Genomic DNA, 24552 nt, shown 5'->3' with positions numbered 1-24552 from the left:
TTAACATCTATATGATATGAAGGACTAGCTCAGTAAAAAGCAAACCAAATGTAAACAAAACAAAAAGCTTTGTTACACAATGGATAAAACAGATAAACTTACAAAGTAACAGCTTAAATTATCAGTTACTTTTAAGAGGACCAACATGATTAGTAGGTAAGATGATCTTGTCTTTACCTTCACTACAGAATGACTTGTCAGCACCTGAGAATCGCACAGTCTCCTTTACAATTTTCTCAATTTTACAATATTCACACATTGCCATTACATTATTTATTTTCTTATATTCATCAGAACAATTCTTGCCACAGAACTGAAACATTTTACCCTGTAAAGAAATAATCATTAAGTACTAATGAAACATTTGGTTTATCTTTTGGAAATCCTTTATTCCCTCTTATTTTAAAACAAGTAGTGTAATTTTTAAAGATGAAAAGCTAGAAATGATTTTATAGATAGACCATTGTACACTCAAACCCTTTATCAGGATCCTATACTTTACCTTATAGTCAAGAAGTTCTGGCTTTGTGGCAAAAAGACGGTTACAGTGCTGACACTTGAGTTTTACAACACTTCGTGCAAACCCAACGTGCTGGGATTGGGCAGCAAGACGCTGGAGGCCAGCTGCAGCAGAGCTACTGATGGAGGTGGGGGAGACAGCAGAGGTATTACTCCCACCTGCTGACACTGTTGAACCTGTGGGAATGCTTACAATTACCTGGCCCTGAGACAAGGGCACTACTGAAGAATTCATTCCTGTTGGTTTGTTGAACAAATTCTGAAAAATGAAACAAAACAAGATAATCAATGTAATCATTTGTTCAGTCAAATGAGCAGCGAGTGCCTAAGTCTGACAAGCACAATTCTAGGTACATAAGATACACCTGTGAACAGGCGACACTCCGTGCCCTCGAACAGCTTAGAAGTGAATGGATAGAGTGTCATTTATATGCAGAAACTAAAATAACTAATGATCTCTTTAAATTTTTTAAACTTTTTTTTTTTTAAGTAATCTCTACATGCAACATGGAGCTCGAACTCAGGACCTTGAGATCAAGAGTTGCATGTCTACTGACTGAGCCAGCCAGAGGCCCCAAACTAATAATCTCCTTTAAAAATAATACCCCCATGGCATGGCCTGGGTGGCTCAGTTAGTTAAGCGTCCGACTCTTGGTTTCAGCTCAGGGCATGACCTCATAGTTCATGGGATAGAGCCCTGCACTGGGCTCAACAATAACAGTGCAGAGTCTGCATGGGATTCTCTCAGTCCCTCCCCTGCTCACACACTCGCTCTCTCCCAAAATAAATAAACATTTAAAAAAAAAAAAGGTAAATTAAATAAAATAAAAATAATATCCTCCCGGGGCACCTGGATGACTCAGTTGGTTAAGCATCCGATTCTTGATTTTGGCTCAGGTCATGACCTCATGGGGGTGAGTTTGAGCCCCATGTCGGGTTCTGTGCTGACAGCACAAAGCCTGCTTGGGATTTTCTCTCTTCCCGCTCTCTCTGCCCCTACCCTGCTCGTTCTCTCTCTCAAAATAAATAAATACACTTTTAAAAAGTTAACAAAAAATAAAAGTAAAATAAAATAATAACATCCTCCCAATAGATAATCTGGGTAGTAACAGTACCATTTAATTTTACAGGAGGCAGTTAAATGACATGCCTCCAAACACATCAAAAATCAAAGAATCCAAGTGTAATAGGACTGAGAGAAAAATTCAGGCAATCCAGGCATTAGCAAACACCTAACAAGTTTATATACGTTATGGTAGGCAACTCACTGACAGGAGAGGAAGATTTCTGAAGCCGTACCTGGAAAGCTACCACACAACTGTAGCTGCAGAAGTTGCGTATACTTCCATCTGACATGGCTAGGTGATACTGAGGGATTGCTGAGGTTTTACAACTGTTACATTGAACTTGTACACCTTAGTAAATCAAAATAAAAACTAATGAGTAATATATACAAACGTATACAAATGTATGAGAAAATAAATATTATCCAATATATGAAATTCAAGGGCCAGGTCAAGTTGCAGCAACTGAAACTAAATCATGTCACATACAGACAAAAACTAACTTAACATTAAAAATATTTCTTTTAATGTGAAGTTGGCATGGTAGATCTACCCTGAAACTACAAAATGAACCCTGAAATAAATCAGGTGTGGATAAAAAAAATACCTTAAAGAAGTCAAATGGAATTCTTTTGGTAAAGGGGAATGCACAAATAGGCAAGCAAATAAATAAACATAAGTTAAGCAATCAAGGCAATAGGTAATATTTTACAACACAGATCTGAAATATTTTAAACTTGCCTTAAAAATCAATTAAATCTGGACAAAAATCTGTACTATACAAAAAGCAATAACCATAATTTTGTCAACTATTATATTTATATAGTTTATGAAACCAGTATTACCTGCAGAAGTAACCATTTTAACTCTGTAAGCAGATAAGCAATTAACAGAACAGAAAAGCTCTGTCTTTCCCAAGCTATTGGTATTTTCAATCATTTCTGCTGAGGATCTCAATGATTTGCAAAGCGCACATGGTGTAATTTTGGCTGATTTCTATTAAGAGAATAAAATAACATTCATTTTTACCAAATGATAAGTAAAAGCATAATTCTTTGAAATGTTTATACTTAACACTGTTGAAATATTTTAAATTAGTGGCTTTCAAACTTTTATGATTACAATCCTCAGTAAGAAATAAATTTTACAAAGTGACCCAGTACATACTTCTGAACTTTTGTGTTTGTGTAGTATACATGTATATAAAACTGAAAAAACTTTCATAAAACAATATAAATCATGATAACATGTGATGCATTTTTATATTTTCCATTATATTCTATCTCATTAAAAAATAATGCTGAACGCCACCTAGCAATTAATTTGGGAATCTACTAATTGATTGTAACTATAGTTTTAAAAATAGTATTTTTAAAAAATTACAAACAGGGAATTCATGCTCTTACACTATGCTAAAAATTAGAAGAACCCCCCTACAAAAGGTGCTATATGTGGCAATAAAATGTGATTTCAATAAAATTAATAAACTTATTAGGAAAGTCACTGCCAACTATTCTATCACTAACAACAACAAAGCACACAAAGCAATAAAGCAAGTAAGCAATAAAGTGGGAGCAAACCTTGGATATCACAAATTTTCAAATATAAGCAATCGAACAGTCTATTATTATCTTAAGTTTGCGCTAAATTAGGCATTCAGCAGGGGTGCCTGGGTGGCTCAGTGAGTTGAGCGTCGTCTGACTTCAGCTCAGGTCATGATCTCACGGCTCGTGAGTTCGAGCCCCGTGGCGGGCACTGTGCTGACAGCTCAGAGCCTGGAGCCTGCCTCTGCTTCTGTGTCTCCCTCTCTCTCTGCCTCTCCCCTGCTCAACACTGTCTCTCTCTCTCTCTCTCAAAAATAAATAAACATTAAAAAAAACTTTTTTTAATTAGGGATTCAGCAGCCAGTAATACTAAATACTACTAGTATATCATACATTCAAGATAACTTGTAAGTATATCCAGCATCCATTATCTCTGTGAAGTTTTTGCTGATAGTCTCATCCTGTCCTACCAACTAGAACTGACCATGTTTCCTCTGTGCCCCACTGAACACCATAATACTTCCACCATAGCATCTCTACTCAGTTTTATGTCTATCTCCCTCAGGAGACATGGAGCCCTTCAAAGCAGGAATCGCATCTAATGTTTCTTGAATGAATTATATATAAGGAAAAAAACAAAACAACAGATACGACCATTTTCAACATGCCAGGTTCTATACTAGGTGCTTTCCCATTCTTCCTTCACATAATCCTAATAGCATCCCAGTGACAGTAGTAGTATAATACCCATTCACAGATAAGAAAAGTTAAACCCAGAGAGTTTAACTGTTTATCCAAGGTAAAATTCTATTTGAATAGAGAATCAAGATATCAAACTGAGATATGCTTTACTTCTAAATCAAATTCTTTCTCTATACCACAGTACATATCAATATGTGAGAAATTTAATAACTAATGGCTAAATTAAATATAGTAAATAAATTAAAATTAAGATGATTCAACCTATTTCTCCTTCTCTTGTGGAATATAAACCATCTTTGAATGGACTGAATCCAAGTAACTTTTAGTACTTGAAACATTTATCAGGAAAACAGTCTTTTGAACAAGGATAAACTCATGAAGATATTGGCTTTTTTTATCCCCTGTGAAAGCAAAAACAAGGAGTTTCTAAAGGAAGGAATAAATAGTAAAGCTAAGCCCCTTTAATGTACTTGAATAATAACAAGAAATAAAAGGAAACACCATATAATGTTTAAAATTCCAAAATCACTGCAAAGTATTCAGAATTTAAAAGGAATTTCTCAATTGACATTATTACATTCATGAATGTTGGTAGACTGTATAAAAAGTCACTATTTTAAGAAAAAGAATGATCAGCTATCATGCTACAAAAGAAAGGCATTGTAAAATAAACAAAAAAGATTATCATATCTTTGGATTTATGAATTCTAAAATCTAATTTTTGATCAAAATTTGCTAACAAATTACAAATATGGTAAAAACGAAGCTGCATTTGTCATACAGAATTCATTCAATTCATCTTCTATAAGCCTCATCTATTCACAAAATAATATATGACCTACATTTATTTTTTTCATATTTCATGAAGAAAAGGAAAAACCCTTATAAACAAATTAATGGTAAGATTTTCAATTTCTGAATTGCAATTTCAACTATATGGATCTGATTCAAGAATATGTACGTAACCTGGACCTTACCTTGTCCAATAAAAAAGTATATTATATGCAAACCAAATATATTTCAAAGAAGGCTACACACCAAAAAGATAAGACTGGGTATCTCTGGGATATGCATTATTTTTCTTCTTTGTGTATTTTCAAAATATTATTCAAAAACATGAATCATATTTGAAATAAAAATGTCATGCCCACAAGCATGTATTTCAAATGCATGAAGAGAAATATGCTATTTACAAAACTCTATACCCGGGTTTTTAATAACATTCATTTGACAAATCCTATTTATATGTAAAGTACATCAATTAAGCTAATAATAAGATCTTAGTATTTCTGCGGCATTTTCATAAGTAAGTACTACCAAAAAACGTAGGTCCTCCTGAAATGAACAAAGACATCGGGGTTAGATACAGTCATGTACCTGCTTATACGCCGTGACACATGCTGAACTACAGAACTTCTTAGACTGGCCCTCTATCTGAAGCACGTGGCACTGCCCAGAGCCACTGTAGCAGTAGCCCCCACAGTTCTCACAACAGTTCATGGTGAGGTTGTTGGCAGAGCGAAACTTAGAGAAGCAGGCATCACTGCAAAGTTTATGTACCACATTCTGGTAATTAACTTCATGTCGAATCTAGGAATTAAAAAACAACAAACAAATCACAAGCACAGACCATCAAAAGCTGTTCTTGGGGTGCCTGGGTGGCTCAACAGGCTGAACGTCTGACTCTTGGTATTGGCTCAGGTCATAAGCTCAAGGGATCAAGCCCCTCATCCGGCTCTGGGCTGACAGCACGGAGCCTGATTGAGATTCTCTGTCTCCCTCTCTCTCTCTCAAAAGAAACAAACATTAAAAAAAAAAAATCTGTTTTAAGCACAAACATTAGATTTCCCCCACACACACCCCAATACAGTAAAAAGATGACTTACAACAGCATTCTTCTGACACATGCTGCATTTGGTTGAAATGCTATTCGTATTTATGGTGACAACAGGTTTCCTTTTCAGTTCGTATGTTGACAGACATGACTGACTGCAAAAATCTTTACTAGCTGTGGTATTTTCAAACTGGGCACTGATCACATCCTTTGGATTTAAAATGTCTCTAAAAATGATAACAAAGATAAAATAAGCCACAGTATCATTTGTATTTTTCCTTTTTTGTGAGTTAATAAGTAACACAGAGGCCATTACAGGTGTATGAAAAGGGCACTGTTACTTAAATGAGAAAGCCTCAGTTTTCCTGGATAAACTGATAAATTGCTCTGATCCTTAAGTTCTGTTCCATAAAACAGAACTTCTAACACATGACTTATTTCATAGAACTGTTGTGAGGATTAATATACTATATTTTAAGACTAACAGACTACACATCAAATAGTTCTCATTCATTATCTCTAGCAGGTGGGATTATAAGAGATAGGAATTTTCTTTTTTAGGCTCTTCTATATTTTCAAAGTACTCTTTAAAAATAATTAAAACTATTTTTAATTTTACATACACTTGAAAAATCAAAAAAGAAAAAAAAACAAAACACTATCATTTAAGAGTAAAAATACAGGGCCGCCTGGCTGGCTCAGTCAGTACAGCATGCAACTCTTGATCTCAGGGTTGTGAGTTCAAGACCCACGTTGAGTGTAGAGATTATTTAAATAAAACCTTTAATGAATGAATGAATGAATGAATGAATGAAAATAAAAGTACATTTCAAGCTACAAAGTGTATATTCTAGCATGGTTATACAAAATAGAGTATTTCCATATCTAAATAATTTAATTTACAAGTATTAGTAGCAAAGGCAATGAATATTAAAACCTTTTAAGGCTCCCTACCACTCCACCCTTTATCTTACCCCTAAACCACTGTTCCTAAATAGTAGTTTATCAGATAGTTTAAGTGTAAAGCATTTTAAAAGCCAATGGGAAAACAATGCCTTGATGAAATTTTCCAAATAGTGTCTCTCTCATGAATACACATACACATAATAGTATATAAGCCATTATATTCATTCTTGCAACTTAAATTATACTAATAGAGCACTTTTTAGAAAAGATGACAAATATCTCTGATTCAATAAAAGATAATAGTAAACATAATGGGAATCATCACCAGGAACACCTCATATGCTGTAATGTATAACTTCATACCTCATCTTCTATACTTAGTAGCTCCAGGCACCTCTAGTTTCTGCATTTTTTTTTTTTGCCTTCAGTTATTTTTTAAGTAGATTTTAATATATTTCATTTATAGGGGTATTTACTGAGCACTTATATTGAGCCAGCCACTAGCTACATCCTGTATAAAAATATGGTACAAGCATGCACTAAAGGCGCTCACACTATATTGGGACAAACAGACAAATGACATAAAATGCCATAACAGAAGCATTCTTAAAATATAAAAGTGAACTAATTATGAAAAAATATAATGCACAACAGAAAGAGAAATGAAGAAACAATTATTTCAGACAATATGTAACATGAAAGGCTATTTTTGCTATGTCTTAAATAGGAGTTTTCCAGAAGGTCAAGGAAATAAGAATTGGGGAGCAGCATTGATCAAAGCAATAGAGTATAAAAGTAGGTATTTCTCACTCGCCTTAGTATGCTTAGCATCCAACTACATTACATCTTATCATAGATTTTATCTGATTCCAAACAGTAAAAATTCAGAAATGATACAGACAATCCCAAAATAGTTACTTCTCTATCATTGTATCAAGTAATTTTATCTAAAAGCATTAAAAAAATTACCCTCCAAATTACCTCTTTTAAGTAGGATTTTGAAACAGATTTTTAAAAACTAAGCATTAGGTCCTTATTACTAAGGAAACCTGAAAATTAAATGATGATTAGCTAAAATATATTTAGAATTTAGGTTAAATTCAAGATGCTAAGAAATATGGTTAATAAAAGATTAAGAAAAATAAAACGTAATTCAAAGAGCTAATGAGTTTTTTTTGTTTCTTTTTTTTTTTTTAAATCAACCTAAGTGCTGCTGCTAGATCTCTACTGGTCTATAAAAATAGCAGTGGCTATCAGGATGGAAATCTTTTCTAGCTCCACCCATTCAAATTAAATTGAAATCCTTCTTGGGCTCCTTCAAGGGATTAACTTACAAATTAAACCTGTTTGATTATATGGAGTGGCAGGGGCAGGCGATGCATTTGCCAAAATTAACCAGCTATGTGACACAGAGGAACTCTTTTAATTTCTTTGAATCCAATTTCCTTATACTTAAGGTACGATCCAATTCAACAATATTATAGTCAGATAAATCAGACCATCCTAAACTTCTGCAGTCTGACTGTGTAAGAGGAAAACAAGGGGAGGAATGGTTAAGTGGTAAAAAGGAGATAAAAGAGTAGTTCAGGAATAAAACAAAATGCAAGGAAAAACAAGACTGATCAGTGGTTGAGGACTGAGCAACAATAGAAAAGATATCCTGTAAAATGAGAAGGGGAGAAAAGAAAGAAAATGGAGAAGATCAGGCAGGTAAGGAGTACCTGAAAGGACAGTAAGAGGCAAATGGAAAAGAACGAGGGATTTAAAAAAAAAAAAAAACAAAAAAGGATAATAGAATACGTGAATGAAGAGGTAGAACAGTTAAGAGTCAAGAAATGACAGGATGCAAAAATGGAAGATTTATGGATAAGACCAAACATAACAAAAGAGAAATGCAATCTTAAAGGATAACCAAACTACATAAGATCAAGATAGGTAAGATATGATATGTAGGTAAAAATGACCTAAAATAAAAATATGTATGCACAAGAATTTAAAAACAAAGAAAGAGGGCACACATCTTAAAACTTCTATGGGTTTCTGGGATGCCTGGGTGGCTCAATCAGTTAAGCATCCAACTCTTGATTTCAGCTTAGGTCATGATTTCATGGTTTCGTTCATGGGTTTGCACCTGCACTGGGCTACCCACTGACAGTGCAGACGCTGCTTGGGATTCTCTCTCTGCCTCTCCCTGCTCACACCGTCTCTCTCAAAATAAATAAAAAACAAAACAAAAAAACAAAAACCCCTTCTGTGAGTTTTCTAAGGTCATTTTGAAATTCACTGATAACATCTCTGAACTATCTAGGGCTATTATTATGAAAGAAGAAATAGAATCAAAATTTCAGAAAGTGCCTATCACTAAAGTAGAATTAAATAAAGAAGCATAAAAGGAAGTTATATGAAATTGTCTCATGGCAAAACAGAAAACAGGAAAAAAAACCCCTATAAATATAATTTTCAAGTTGACTTAATCTTAGAATCTGATGATGAATATACTAGAATATAGAAAAGAGGTACACACTTTCAAAAGCATGCTTTATAATTCAAACAGTATAAATAAAGAAATCTATTTTTGCCAAATCAAACATGAAACATAAAGGGAAGCCCACATAACTAACTTCCAAAAAGACTTCTAACCACGTTCAAATTTCTTTCAAGTCTCTAAAATGCCTTTTTCCATTTAAACCAGAAGAGGGAGCATCTCTTTTCCCTTTCCAGAGAAAGGGAAGGATCCGCGTAAGGCACTATAAACACAAATATCTAAACTAATATATCATGGTTTGAACAGTTTAATAACAGGCCAAAGTGTTTCAGAATGAGAGCATTATTCATCTTTTTCTGACCTATTTAAACAGTTTTAACAATCACCTTACCAAATCAGCCAAAATTAGTTCATATTCTTCAAATATATCAGGATGATCTCATCAAGGTCTAAGGTCATATTCTTTTGATATTAAACACTGAAATGGTACCTCTGAGGCAGTTCAGAGATATTGAGGAGATAAAAATATATATTGGAGTCCTTTTTTCTTTTTTTTACACTGGAGTACTTTTAAAGATAAGAAAGGTATTAAATGAATTCCAATTAGATAACAGGATACATAACTTTAAATAATTTTGGATTTCAGTATCTATTACCTACAAATAAAATATTGTGGTATTATATGACCTAAGTGGTGTAGTTTTTGTTTTATGAAGCATGTCAACTAACATGGATGTGAAAGGCTGGTTTCAAAAACATCTCAATATATAAAAGGCACATTATTTATAATTAAAATAAGCTGAGCACCTAAGATCCAGAAAAACTGAAAGCAACAACATACTGTGGCAATTACCAAAAAATATGGAAATGTAGAAAACTAAACAATACAAAGATAAGAATGAAGTGTTTTAAAAGGAAACAGAAGATAATTTAGAATTCTGCTATACTTTGAGCAACTTGAACAAGTTTTCTTGGTGGGAGGAGGTGGTGGGCGGGCAGGTGGAACTGTATATCCAGTGAGGCACAGTGTAGAACAGAAGAGCTGAGTCGACCCCTTCCTCTGGTAAGCAGTTTGCCCCTTCTGGAGGATTTTTTTACAACCAGAACAGGAAACTCGAACAGCTGTGGCTGGAACTGAAGGAAGCATTTTATTCATGCCAGATGACGCCAGTGAAGGCTGAAAGCCAGTAGTCAACTGTGGAGCTTAAAAAAAATTAAAAGAAAAATGTTTTACTTTTCATCATGAATTTTATGTATATATCCTTTCTTCCTTTTCCATAACCAGTCTTGAAACCCCAAACTAATTATCCAATATAAATGACAGCCATTCTAAATGAGCAGAGAACTGCCTAGCTTACTAATACAAGTAGATACTTCCTCTCACTCATACTGGTCAGAATAAATAAACATGATTCATTTACTCAATTCTGTTTCTTACCAAGAGGACTGCCACTGACTGAAAACACAGCACTAATTTTCAGTTCCCCTTCTTGAGCTTTTTGCTGTTGGCCATGACTATACTCCTTTAAAAAAGAAAATAAATAAATAAATACTTAGAGAAAAGAATAAATATAAAATATCTAAAGAAATCCAGATATTCAATAAGTTTTGTTTTGGCTACATGGGTGGGAAGGTGGGGAGGGGAATTTATACTACATTACCATTAATAAGAAATAATAGCAAGCAAACTATAATTGCAATAAGGGTATAATAGGTTTGTATATGCTGAGAAAGAAATAAAAAAAAAAAAAAATGAAGGAAGCTACCCAATTAGCCTTGTAGCACTACCAGATATTTATTTTTGACAATTATTATTACAGTATTTTAAGTTGCTGTTTATCTATTATAAAAGTAATACACAAACTATATTTTGTATTGTAAAACTATACAAAATTTAGACAAGCAGAAATAAGGAAAAATTCTAATCATATTTCTATCACACCAAAACAACCACCATTTTCTCTTGGTATATTTCTTTCCAGTCTTTTCCCCTCCTGTAGTCAGAGATTTTATTTCTCTACATAGTTGTAATTAAACTGAATATATCATTCTAGTAAAATGATTTCTTGATCACTTGAGTCAGTGAAACATTTGCATATTATTACATTTTACTCCAAAATCACTTCAAGTGGCTAAATGTCCGTGTTTTTTAAGTTGGAGTCCAAGAATCCCTGAGGTCTACAGATGTACTGTAGGGAGTCTGAGAATTCTAAGAGAATATTTTTAAAAACTGCATCTATTTCAATGACTTTTTTGGTGAATGTAAACTTATTTTTAGTCATGAATAACCACATATAACTGAGTTATACTACAAGTTTTCAGTGCTGTTATTTGCTTTAACAATTCTATTATTGCACTGTGAAAACTCTAAGTGCCAGATTTAACTTTTATTTTAATTAATTGCTTATCACAGTGAAATCTGCGAAACCCCAGCAGATCTCTTATTCTTGGAATTCTCAGGCAACTCCAAAATATCCCCCTTTTTTTGTGGTTAAGAGGTTTCTGGTACATTACTCAAGTTTGAGAAGTACTGATAGATGTGTATTATTTAATAGATATACCAGATTACACAGGGATCAGACTGGGATAGGGTGAGTGAGGCATTTGCCTCAGGCACAAAGTTAAGGTACCAAAAATCTCAGTAATCAAGATAAATTAGTGTTTCAATGTGGCATTTTTAAAAATGAAAAAATGCAAAATCCATGAAGAAAATAACAAAACTTAAATAAATAAAGACAGGATCAGTATTACTGATTTTTCCTTTGGCCTCAGTCTCCAATTTGATGGCCCTGCATAACACTATGAGATTATATGACCATAACCCAATGTCAGTCAGTCCATTTGTTTCCTCACATTTGGTATAATTAGAAATGCCATGATGAATATCTTAAGTGAATATTCATACCCTCATACTTAGCATTATCTTCTAAGGAAAGGATTCTTGAAGTGAAATTACTAGGTAGAAAGGCACACAGTAAATGTTCTTGATACACAATGACAGGTTGTTGTTTTTAAACTTCTGATTAGATTTATTCTAGCAATTTGTGAAAAGCCATTGAAAAGTCTTTCCCCACTATTTCATTTCAATCTGCAATTCTTTTTGTAATATCCACTTACAAAAAAGCATTATAATATAACAATATTAACCCTGTATAGCATGTTATCAACATTTCCTCATTATGTACTTTTAAAACTTTTTATAAAGTTTCCATTTCTATGCCAAAAATCTAGTTTTTACCTTTGTGACTCCTTCGATTCTTATAAAGTTCTACTTCCAAAATAAAACACTAAGAAAATGGTTTCATTGTTTCTAAAACAGTCCTTTCATCCAGAGGTCAGCAAACTTTATCTGCAAAGGGCCGGATACTAAATATTTTTTTATTTTGGAGGCCATACTACCACAACTACTCAACTCTGTCCTGGTAGAGCAGAAACACCCATAGGTAATATGTAAATGAAATGAATGTGGCAATGATCCAATAAAACTTCATTTACAAAAACAGTGTGCAGAAAAACAAAAACAAAAGAGAAACACAGAAAGCAGGCTGGATTTGGCATGCTGCTGCTAATTTGCCCAATCCCTAATTTAATCCATCTGGAATTTATTTATTTTGATGTTTAAAGGGCTAGTCTTCTTTTTCTTTCTCTGAGTAGTGAATTCCTTCCATTCACTGTTAACAGATCAGATTGCTTTGAAAATGTCTCTTTTGTGGCAATCTATTCTGTATCATTATCAGCCGTATTTTTTTTTTTTAATAAACTCTACCCCCAGCATGGGGCCCAAACTCAAGGCCCCAAGATCAAGAGTCACATGCTCCACCAACTGAGCCAGCCTATTTTTAGGATATCACACTATCCTAATAAACGTAATCATGAGAGGTTTAACCATTTATACAATAGTCCACCACTATCAACCTATATTTTTAGAACACATGTCTAATGTTTGTGTGGATGCCTATTCTTCAAAACATTAGAACCTACTGATATTGTCATCGGAACTGTTATCAAAACTGTATCTTAATTTAGGAATAACTAATATCTTACATTTTTTTAAAACTCTCCATTCTATCAAATTGTCTTTCACCTGACATAAGTACTTTCTAGTTGCTCTGCCAAGGGGAATACCAAATATTTTCATCATATTCTCTGAGAAACAAGTGATTTACAGAAATATTGCTTTCATATAACTAAAATTCAACTAGCTACTCCACTATACTTTCATGAACTCTATTAATTCTCTAATAAAGATCCTTACCAGTAAACGATGACAATTTTGTCTCCCCTTTTCCATTATTTCTTCTAATTTCTTTAACATGTACTGGGTCGAAAATCCAACAAGAGTTAAATAATAATGCTGACATCAGTAATTTGTGTTCTTTTAGTAATTATTAACAGGTTTCCATCATTTTACTCTTAAATTCAATGATTGTTATTGATCTGAAGTAGATATTTCCTTACCATGACCAAGAGAGTATCTATTACAAGAAATGCACAGTAAATTACGTGAGATGTCTTTCTGCATCTATCTATCCAGTCTTATTTGACCAGTTGAAATTATGTATTAAAAGATTTCCTAACATTGGCTCCTCCTGACATTCTTACATTATACAGTATATTAAAGCAAATTTCAAGTAAAAAAAACTTTTTTTAATCTCAGAAAACTCCCGAAAAAAATCAATACTTATCGACATACTTTAATGGTCTCCAGTCAGCTCTTTTTCACTGTTCATGACAATTATTCCAAACTTCTGATACGTTCCTTAAGCCTCAAGTACATATTACTTATATACTATAGTAAAATAAGTATATCTTAAGTACTCTACTTATAGACCGCACAACGCCTTCAAAGCAGAATCATGTTTATGTTAGTATCCCCCTAATAATGACTAACTTTATAAATATTTAATTATAAACAATGACTAATAACTTAAGTGAAAATCTGATGGCTTCAAAAACTTTCAGAAGGAGAAAAACAGGTTATCAAAACAAAACAAAAAAATCCTTTACCAATAGCTTCACCTTCCCTTTGTTTACCATAAAGGAAGAATTGTATCCGTATCCCAAGACAGTATTTTAGAAACGAAGAACCCAGTACCTATAGCCAAGTTAATCTGATATACCTTAAAAAAGCCCAGCATTTAATTACTGCATTCTACTTTCTAAAACTCTATGACTCACTATTGTGAAAATTTATTTGCTTTCCCATCATAATCCATTTACTTTAACAAGAGATAAAATTAGCTCTTTTAATAAGAGGAAAAAGAAAAGAAAAAAATCATGACGTTAATGTAGTATTCACTGAATTTCCAATTTTTAGAACCAATTGAAAAGGGGAAAAGCAAAAATAGGGTCTCTGACTCTTTAAATTTTCTATTTTAAAAACCTTCTCCAGGCAGTTTTAAACATTAAACAACTTTTATTTATATAAAGATTGTTAGGATAATAATAAAATGACCTTCATTATGGCCCCATAATGGTTCCTTCCAACCTTTATGAACTTCAGTTCCCTCATCTACAAATGGAGTTAATACCACCTATTATGGCCTTCTTATACAGAAAGATGAGGCAACACACTACACACTGTATAGGTACACTGTACCTATAAAACACTACAGAAAATATAGTCACATGCAGGAGGGATCTGAATAAAGAAATGAAACTGCAAGACCAAATGATATTATGCTGATAACAGAGGTAGGAAGATGACAACTGGTGACCCCAGAAAATCATTAACTGATGAAATAATCAAGAACAAATGGGTTGAGTCTTTAAATATATATACACACATTTCAGCACCCCAGGTGATTTGGAAAGTAGAGCAAGTATGGAAAGTAAAGAAATTAAGACCAAAATGAATTGTGTAAAAAGGAGAATTAGGAAGTGAGCTGAAAGTAAAATTACAAGTTAAGCAAAGAGAAAAGCCAAAGGAGGTTTTGATAAGGTGCCATGAACCAAAGCTATGATCTTATTAAATCATGACAAAAGTTACTACTGGTAACTGACAGTCAAAAGTAAAGCCTGACCACAACTGTAAAACCTATCAGTATTTTAAGAGAGTTAGGTTAATAGTACTGTTTTAGAAACTGTTAATATTGGGACTCCTTTCACCAGTCTATGGGAAATGTAAGAGTGAAAGCATTAGTCAGTACTGAACAGCAAAGAATACAGATTTCCAATGGTCACGGGAGAGAAATACCTAAAGGAAGAGGGCAATGAAGGAGAGGAAGTGGGGAGGGAAAGGGGAAGGGAAAGGGAACAGGAAGGAAAGATGAGGGAAAAGAAAAGACCAGGTATCTGTGTCTAACATAAGTTGCCCAGAGGGATATCTAGAAGAATTATGAAAAGGTCTGATCCTACAGAATTGGTGTGGCTGATACAATAGAAATGATTTCTCAGAGAAAACCTAACTTTATCGGGGCACCTGGCTGGCTCAGTCAGTTAAGTGTCCGACTTTGGCTCAGGTCATGATCTCGCAGTTTGTGAGTTCAAGCCCCAGGTCGGGCTCTGTGCTGACAGCTCAGAGCCTGGAGCCTGCTTCGGATTCTGTGTCTCCTCCTCTCTCTGCCCCTCCCATGCTCATGCTCATGCTCTGTCTCTTAATAATAAATAAACATTTTGTTTTGTTTGGTTTGGTTTGGTTTGGTTTTGAAAAACCTAGCTTTATCTACTCACGTGCTCGGACTGCCCCGTTGTAGGGTCAGGGTAAAGAATGTCTCTGGACTGTACGCCCAGGACCTATACACATTCCTGCTTTGTTCTCAAGAGTCCAATCAATCAAGTGCTGGAACTTTTGAGGAATTTCTTCCCCAAAATCATGATGAAACTTCATAATCAGCATTTTATAACATATTACACTTTCAATAGTGTATAAACATGTAGTTGTTTATGACAATTCCATCCTATTGGTATCCCCCCAACCACCGGAAATGCTGATTGCTTTCAAAAAAGTAATATAAATTATCCTTCCTGATGTTCCCTTTCCCCCAAGGTATTTGGTCTTTGCTATAACTGCCTTTTCATCCTAAAGGAAGTGTTACTGGGTCATATACAGAGAGAAAGTAATGCTTTTGGATCCCTGCCAGGATTATGATTTCTTATGAATGTCCCATGTCCACACTGGGGCATGTAAAGAGACAGGAAATCTTCCCTGTATACGGATGTGTTTGTAGTCTTCTGAGGCATGAACTTTCCCTAGGTTACCAAGATATTTCTTTATCCCTAATACCAACAATCAAGATCTCCATTTTGCCTGCTTCTGATAACATGCTTTCAATCTACCTTGTATTTAACTATTTTCATATTCCTGCTCTGCCATCTTCTTTGTTACCTTCACACTCATAACCATCCAGTTCCTACAGTTTTATCATCACTACTCTATACTGCTACCTTCCACTGAGCACCAAGAAATTAACTGAACATCAATGTGACTCATACAAAACATCTATTCTTACATCTCCTTATTGTAAAACAGGTGGTTCTCAACAGCAGACAATTTTGCCCACCCCCCAGGGGACATATGGCAATGTCTGCAGACACTTGGGAGGGTGGAGATACTACTGGTACCAAGAAGGTGGAGGCCAAGGATGTTGCTAAACAAATGTACTACACTGCATAGGACAGCCCCTCACAACAAAGAATTATCTGGACCAAAATGTCAATAGTGCCAAAGTTGGGAAACCGTGCTCAGAGACATGTGAATAAAAAAATCTCTTCCACAGAAGTCTCACACATTCAGCTCCCCAAAATAATAGAAACATATGGAAAAGGAACCTGTCTTTAGATCAACTATCATGTCGAGAAATAGCTAATTCATGGTATCTTTACTTCTCAGCCTCTGAATTCATGCCCTTTGTATAAAACATAGACCACCCTCAAATAATTGATTTTGTGTATTCATCCCTCATTTCCCTTTGTACACTCCAAACTTATTACAGCACATAACTTTTTTCTTACATCCCAACTACTGTAATGTCATTAACTGCATAGATATCTTCACTGATTTCAGAACTTCAGTTACAGGATCTCTGTAAATTTTTCCTCCAGAGGAATCTTCAATAGCAGAGCTGGGTCCTCCCTATTAATTACAGATCTCAAATTTGGAATCCCATTTCACCCATCAAAGCCTCCTTTACCTTCTACCCATTGATCAAATGAACTAGTTCTTCAATCAATTAACCCTTTCAAAGATAACCTGTCCATTACTTCCTCCCCCAAGAAACTTAAATCCACACACGGTGTGTACTTCATTATCAGTAATTGCGCAAGGCTTACTACCTTGTATAAACTCAATCACAACATAAACTCATAAAAACCATAAACCTTCAGCCATGTCTGCTGCATCAATCTCAAATCCTTGAAGACTCCCCTTCCCTAATCCTGCACTGAAATTGTAAAAATCATAGAACAGTGACATTAAGGAACAAAGAGGATTAAAAGCCTAAATTACTACTCAGGAGAATTTTCATGTAACTCTTGATTCCTTAGCATTACTCTCAGAAGATAATTCAAATTGCCTTAACCTTCATGAAGTCTCCTCTCACACTGTCAACAAACTACTCCACTTCTTAATCAAGAATTTCCTCTCTCAAATGAAGAATTCACGTGTGGAACAGAAAAGAAGGGGGGGAAAGTAAAGGTGAAATGTTTACTTGAGCATTGTCAGGTTCATCTTTAATTTTGTCTAGTAGTCCCTGCTGTGGTGCCATTGCTTTGTCATACTCATCATCCAAAGGTTCTTCTTTAATTCTAATATTTGATGCAAAGGAATTCCCCAGTTCCGAACCAATGGATTCTTTATTGGCAAATGGATAGCTGGAATCCTAAAACACAATATAAAGTATTAATAAATATTCAGATTTAAAGATTACTCCTCTTCAGGTGTTAACACCCAAAGATAAGCTCACTGGAAATGAAGAACTCTATGGATACGCATTAGAGTCCCTATGCCTAAAAGTAAATTGGTCTATGTCTAAATATCAAATACAAATAAAGAAACTAAGAGCTGAGGCTTCTCAGAACATCTTCAAAGATGTCCTTACCAAATAATAAAGCAAATTAAAAAAACAATCCGTGCTCTACCTAACACATATAGTTACAGTTTAGAAAATGACACAGAGAAAACTTTGACACTTGCCACAGTTACAGCAGTCTGCATACACACTGAAAACTTACCCTAAAGTTTGTTTCTGGGGTTTGTGGTAAATGGGTATGTAATGTTTCTTCAACTTGATTAGCTATTGAAAGAAAAAAAAAACAAAACAAACACATGTATATGAATAACAAATCTTATAAAGAGTGACCTAAAAAGCTATCATTCGATAATCACCTCTCTTGTCAAATAAAGATGCTTATTAGAGTGAAGTGGGTCCCCAAAAATACCCAAAAGATAGTTTCACTCAAACAAAAGTCTAGCCCCACTTTCCTTTTAGCCTCACCTTACACATTTCCTTGCTCAAACCTAAATAACGTGGTTATCTTATTCACTATACTCTGCAAATTACTTGTGTTTGTTCCTCCCCATTTCTGCTTATATCATTCCAAGACCCCTCTATCTATCCATCCATCTATCTATCTATCTATCTATCTATCTATCTATCTATCTATCTCTATACAGACTTCTGATTCTGCTCAGTTCAAAATTCACCTCTCCTCTATAAACCTTCCCTGGCCACTGAGTTAAAAAGCAGCTCTTTTCTAAGAATACCTAAAATACACTGTTTCAGTTACCTGAAAGAAATCTTCTTGTATGGCCTATGACAAATTCTTCTACCACTGTATTTAATTATAAATTAAATCTTACACTATTTAACAGGTCATTGATACTTCTACTACTTGACTTTTCCCTTCTACTATTAGACATTATGCTCCTTGGGCATAAATGCCCTCATAATTTATCCCCCATAGAGATATCAAAAATATAAATTTAATAATATATATTTAAAAATATAGTATACCCTGTTCAGCCTGGTACATAATGGATATGTAAATTAATTGCTCTTTTTAATAATACTGACCTAGTCTTTCTACTATATTTTTCCAGCATTGACAGAAGAAATGTAAGGGTTGATATATGGCACCTTGCTTTCCTTCACATCTATTGAGCATTTATTGAAATATTACAATTTTCACTGCACCAAGTTAGGCCCTAAGAATGCAAAGATGAATATGATACAACCTGGCCCTCAATAAACTACACTGGTAGGTACAACAAAACAAATATAGAAGTATAATAAGTAATGTAAGTACTATAAATAATGAGGTATGAACAAAATGTTATGTAAATATAGAGAAGGAAACAATTCATTCTTCAGGTAGAGAGGTTAGAGATGACTACAGAGTAGAAGAGGTTTATGTGTTAGGCATTGTTGGATAAGAAGTACTTTATAGGCATATATAAAAGAAAGAAAAGGACATGCAGACAAATGGAACAGCAGAGGTAAAAGAAGGCAAAGAAACAAGAAAATATGTGACATATTCAAGAATGGAACTGAAGCTAAAGTATAGGGTACTCTGGGCAAAGAGGCTCAAGAAGGGCCTCAAGAAACCTCTAGAACATAAAAGAGAAATGTTATCAAATAGAAAAACCCTCCCTAATTTGGACTAATTGGTGGGACAGCAGTTTGAATTAGTGCTTACAGCACAAAGAAGTTAAATCCAACTTGAGGTTCCAATGTTCAACCAAAGAAAATGAACAGGTGACTTGAGTATCTTGCCTTCTCATCAAAATATTGCAACCAGGGGAGGGAGAAATGAGGTTTAGAACTATTTTTCAATCATTTTTACCATTACCAAAAGTTACTGGGAGAAATTCAGTCACTCTGCAAAGAACAAGGATAAAAGAAAAATGACAAGCTTACAATGAATTTAACTGTTCATATTTTGCTTAGAATCAGAACTAATAAAAGCTATATTATTATCAGTACGTAGTTATTTATTGTGTTTTGTGGCTCTATTCCAACAATTATTACCTGCTTTATCAAAAAAACTGCTTTTCAACCTTGAATCCAACTCTTTATGGGGTTTATCCAATCGTTTTTCACGTTCATGATAAGTTAGGTCTCTATTTTTCTCCTTTCCAGAAAATGTCTCTTTGCTGTTTTCTCTTACTAGACTAAAATCTTTCCGTATTGATTTAAAGACAGAAACCTGATCAAACTGTTTAGGAAAGTCTTTTTTTAATTTATTTTGAATCTGTATTTCATTTTCATTGTCTGATTCATGCTGTGTGACTCTTCTCTCTACTTCCAAGCTATCATCAGTATGAATTGAAGAAACAAGATTGTCCTTTGAACTAAAATCCTGTTCATCCTCATTGTCACTACCAACGACTGGAATTCCTGCAAGATCCCCAGAGTTCAAAAAATAATCATCTTCATCCAGCAATGAATTTTCAGATCCTGTTTGATTCGGCATTCCATAAGGCATGCTGTCAAGAGTAGGAGTTAAGTTGTGGTCTATATCTTCAGACATTTCTGTATCCATGATACCACCACCTTAAAAAGTAAAATACTGTTTAGACAAACGATAGTGCTAAAGATGACCACATTTATAAGGTCTGTCTGGTATTTAACCAAATATATAATTTCTCTTTTCAAACAAAATATAGATAATAATACCACAGCATTCAATGAGCAATTTGATATAGGTGTGATAGGACTATCCTAATGTGACAGATAAGGAAATAGGGATCTACAACTTGAGAAGCTATTTGAGGTTAGAAAGGAGGCAATGTGATGCAGAAAAAAAAGAGTACCAACTTCAGAAACAGACATATCTGTGCTGGAATCATAGTATGATCGCTAAAAATCTATGTGATCCTGAAAGGTAAACTCTCAGGTTTCTTTATTTGTAAAACAGTGTAATACTCACCTTAGAGATTAATTTGTGGTGAGGATTAATGATAGTATGTATAAAAGGCCTATTAACACAGTGACTAACACACAGAAGAGAATATAAAACTTCATTTTAATTACTACAGTGATTATTCTGGGGAACTGAGATTAGAACACAGGTCTCTGCTCTTAAAGTCTCACTATCTCTGTACTAACTCTAATAAACACAGCAGTTAATGTTTACAATGCTAAATATTTAAACATAAAGAATAAAATGTATCCAAGCCAGAAAAAATTTAAAAACTATTTACTGTTTGAAACTACAATGCTCACATCTCTTCCATTCCAAAATAAAATTTAAAAAACCTCCCAGCTCTCATTTCACCATCCCTTCACAGTCAAACCTCTAGAAAAAAAGTCTACATCGGTTTATATCTACTTCATCTCCCAGTTATTAATCCTCCAAACTTAATGCAACCTGGGTCCCAACTTCTCATTGGAACTGCTCTCATTAAGATCATCAAGAATTTCCTAATGGTCAAATCCAATTGATTTTTTTCAATCCCTATGTGGCATATATGTCCTGAATAAAAGGCCTTTGGTTTCTTTGACACTATACTTCTTCCTACCTTTCTAATTAGTCTATTAATTTATTTCATATTCCTCTTCCTCTGTTTATGCTCTCAATATTCCAATTCTCTTATTTTATACACTCAGACTATTTTACTCACCACCATAGCTTTCACCATTGCTGTGAATTTCCTAAGCACTTTCTTCCAAGATTCAAATCTCCATATTCAACAAGCTCCTATAAGTCCCTAGGGATCTCCAACTTAGTACTTTTAAAACCAAGTTCATCATGTTCCCATTCCAAGCATACTCTTCTTGTATTTCCGTCACCTGATTAACAGCATCAGCAAGCCAGCAGTTTGCTCATGAAAAGAGAAATCAGTCCAATTCTCTTTCCCTCTGGACAAATTCTGTAAACTGTCCTACTTAATATCTCTCGAATCCATCTCCTCCACAAGGCACCACTCTAACACTCCACATCTCTTACTGTGGACACTGTACTAATTAAATCTACATGGACATCTAGGAAGCAATCATATTCTTACAAACCCTACCCCTAAACCACATTTAATTGATCCATGAGCAGGCAAACTGAACCTAATAAAAACACAGAATGAAGGAAAGACTAAAAATATTGGTGGTACCAACAGCCTTGTTTTTATTTGTTCCTGAAGCCCAGATCAACCGTTCGTGAGACTGGTTGGTTCTTCAAGTCATTCCCTGGATTCCATGATCCAGGATAAATTCCTTTTTTTGTTTAAGTTTGTTTGAGTTGGATTACTTATAATCAAATCCTAATTGATACAAAGTCTAAATAAAAGCATTCCTCAAGTTGCCCCCCTCCAGAAAGACACTAGATTATCTTTCTAAACCATAAATCATTCCATATTATATCCCTTGAAATCCTTCCACAGCTTCCTACTGCCTAAAGTACTCATTCATTCAGCATGTATTTATTAGGAAACCACTCTGTGGTTAAGTATTGTGATAAGTTCAAGGGATAAAATGATTAAAAAGATAGCTATGGTTCCCCCTCCTCAAGAACTAGAAAGACAAACAGAATAATAAAACAAGAAAATCATCATTTACTTAATTAAATAATAATCAAACAATAGATGCTAAAATCTTAGGAATGTCTACAGCTTACATTCACACAGTATATATATAACACAGAGAGAGCAGCAGGGAGGAATCAGAGAGCATGCACTACATTACAGATATTCAATATACTATTCCTTCAATTGTTCTGTGTACTTGAAAATTCTTACAGTAATAGAAAGTTAAGGAGAAAATATAAATAAAGAAGTGTAGGGTGTTGCACACACACATGCATATGGTGTGATAAATCTACCAGACTGTAAGCAACTAAAGGCCAGGGATCCTTAGTACCAGGCCATACAGCACATGCTCAGTAACTGTTTCATGAATGAATACGCCTTTCATGTGGTCAGCAGCTTAATCTAAATTTTACAGTATATGAGAAGTAAACACTAAAAAGTAATATTGCAAGCAATTTTCAAAACCTCTACATTTAAATTCAGGATATGGTATTGAGAGAAAAGGCTAGCCACTTGGGAAAAGTAGATCCTTAACTCCTATCAAAATAATTTCCAGATGTTTTCAAAGTTTAAACATAAAAAATAAAACACTAATATAAAAAATATGGAAAAATTATTTTTAAGTCTTAATAAAGTGGGGAAAAGCCTTTCTAAAAATGACACAAAATCTAGAATAAAAGACTAATTTATTGAGTAAAACAATAACAGGTCAAATGTGACCCAAAAACTGCTACAGAGAAGACACAAACCAAACCAGAGATTAAAGATTAACCAGCTAAAAAGATTTTATTGTATTTGATATCACAAAGGGTCATTTTGGATACAGATAAGATTCGTATGCCTCAATAAAAATACAAACAACAAAATACATGTACAAAAGAAAAGGATTTGAACAAACATTCCAGGAAAGGACACATGAAGGATGAGCTTTGTTCATAAGTGAAATGAAAATTAATAATGCAGTGAGATACCATGTTCACAAGCAGGTTGGTAAGGACAAAAGGTTTTGATAACAGCCTGACAGCCATGCTACAGGCCAAAGCTGCCAGAACTATGGCCCAAGGCCAAAACATATATACAAAAAACAAAACAAAACAAACAAAAAAAACTTGTGACATGGACTATATGTGAGCTGCAAAGCCTAAAATATTTACTCTAGCCCTTGAAAGAAGAAAAGTTCACCAACTGCTATAGTCAAATACTACTAGTAGGAATATAAACTGGTACAACTCTAATAAAGAATAGACAGTGATATTTATGATACTTTAAATACACATACCTCTTGAGCCAGCATTTCAACTTCTAAGATTTTATTCTAGAGATATAATATTCTTTTTATTTTTTAATTCGACCATAGTTAATATACAGCGTTTTATTCTATGTCTTGCAAGGGAACTATGAAAAAAGAACAGTTACAGCAGCAAAGTCTGGAAACAGCCTATCTATTCATCAGTGAGGCTAAATTAATTATAGTACATACCTACAACAGAGCATTATGCAGTTATAAAAAAAGAATGAGGTAGCTTTATATGAATTTCCAAGGTTAATTAAGTAAAAATACCTAAGTGACAAAGAATAAATACATTAGGCTATCACTAATGTATTTTTTAAAATTTATGAGTATAAAAAATATCTTCCATTGATCTTCTATGAAAATCATAACTGGGTAGCTAGAACAGAAACACAACTTTTCAAAGCATATTTTTTATATATTTTGAGTTTTGAAGCACATGTATCTATTGTTTTTTGAAAACGAATTTTTTATCCTTATTTGAAAATGCACTTGAGATTTAAAGCTTTTTCAGAGATGGCAATTTCTAACAAAGCATCTAATTTGAATTTGAAATTTTGCTAGTGGGGTGCCTAGGTGGCTCAGTTGCTCAAGCGTCTGGGTAAATGTCTAACTCTTGATTTCAGCTCAGGTCATGATGCAGCAGTTCATGAGTTTTAGCCCTGCATCAGGCTCCACGCTGTCAGTGTGGAGTCCGCTTGGGATTCTCTTTCTCTCCTTTCTCTTTGCCCCTCCCTCACTTGCTCTC

The 24552-nt window shown here is 34.1% G+C and overlaps 1 protein-coding gene across 12 annotated transcripts in view; it reads right to left on the bottom strand.

Annotated features, from left to right (window-relative positions):
- Window positions 1–24552, bottom strand: part of ZMYM4 (zinc finger MYM-type containing 4) — a 143405-nt gene that overhangs the window by 40779 nt on the left and 78074 nt on the right. For 7 of the 12 annotated variants that reach the window (XM_053211229.1, XM_027059703.2, XM_027059701.2 and 4 more), the window contains 12 exons: window positions 20022–20546; window positions 18226–18287; window positions 17703–17873; window positions 13310–13372; window positions 10493–10577; window positions 10002–10257; window positions 5716–5890; window positions 5207–5419; window positions 2429–2579; window positions 1819–1934; window positions 503–778; window positions 178–328 (listed from right to left, as the gene is read on the bottom strand). In XM_053211229.1, the coding sequence (XP_053067204.1) occupies window positions 178–328; window positions 503–778; window positions 1819–1934; window positions 2429–2579; window positions 5207–5419; window positions 5716–5890; window positions 10002–10257; window positions 10493–10577; window positions 13310–13372; window positions 17703–17873; window positions 18226–18287; window positions 20022–20546 (2244 nt within the window). Of the gene's footprint in view, window positions 1–177; window positions 329–502; window positions 779–1818; window positions 1935–2428; window positions 2580–5206; window positions 5420–5715; window positions 5891–10001; window positions 10258–10492; window positions 10578–13309; window positions 13373–17702; window positions 17874–18225; window positions 18288–19689; window positions 19872–20021; window positions 20547–24552 lie in introns of those variants that run through there. The other 5 variants (XM_027059706.2, XM_053211272.1, XM_027059705.2 and 2 more) reach the window with 4 other exon arrangements.

Source organism: Acinonyx jubatus, chromosome C1 (assembly GCF_027475565.1).
Source record: "Acinonyx jubatus isolate Ajub_Pintada_27869175 chromosome C1, VMU_Ajub_asm_v1.0, whole genome shotgun sequence".
Taxonomy (NCBI): Eukaryota; Metazoa; Chordata; class Mammalia; order Carnivora; family Felidae; genus Acinonyx; species Acinonyx jubatus.
This window is presented reverse-complemented; position numbering and strand designations above follow the sequence as displayed.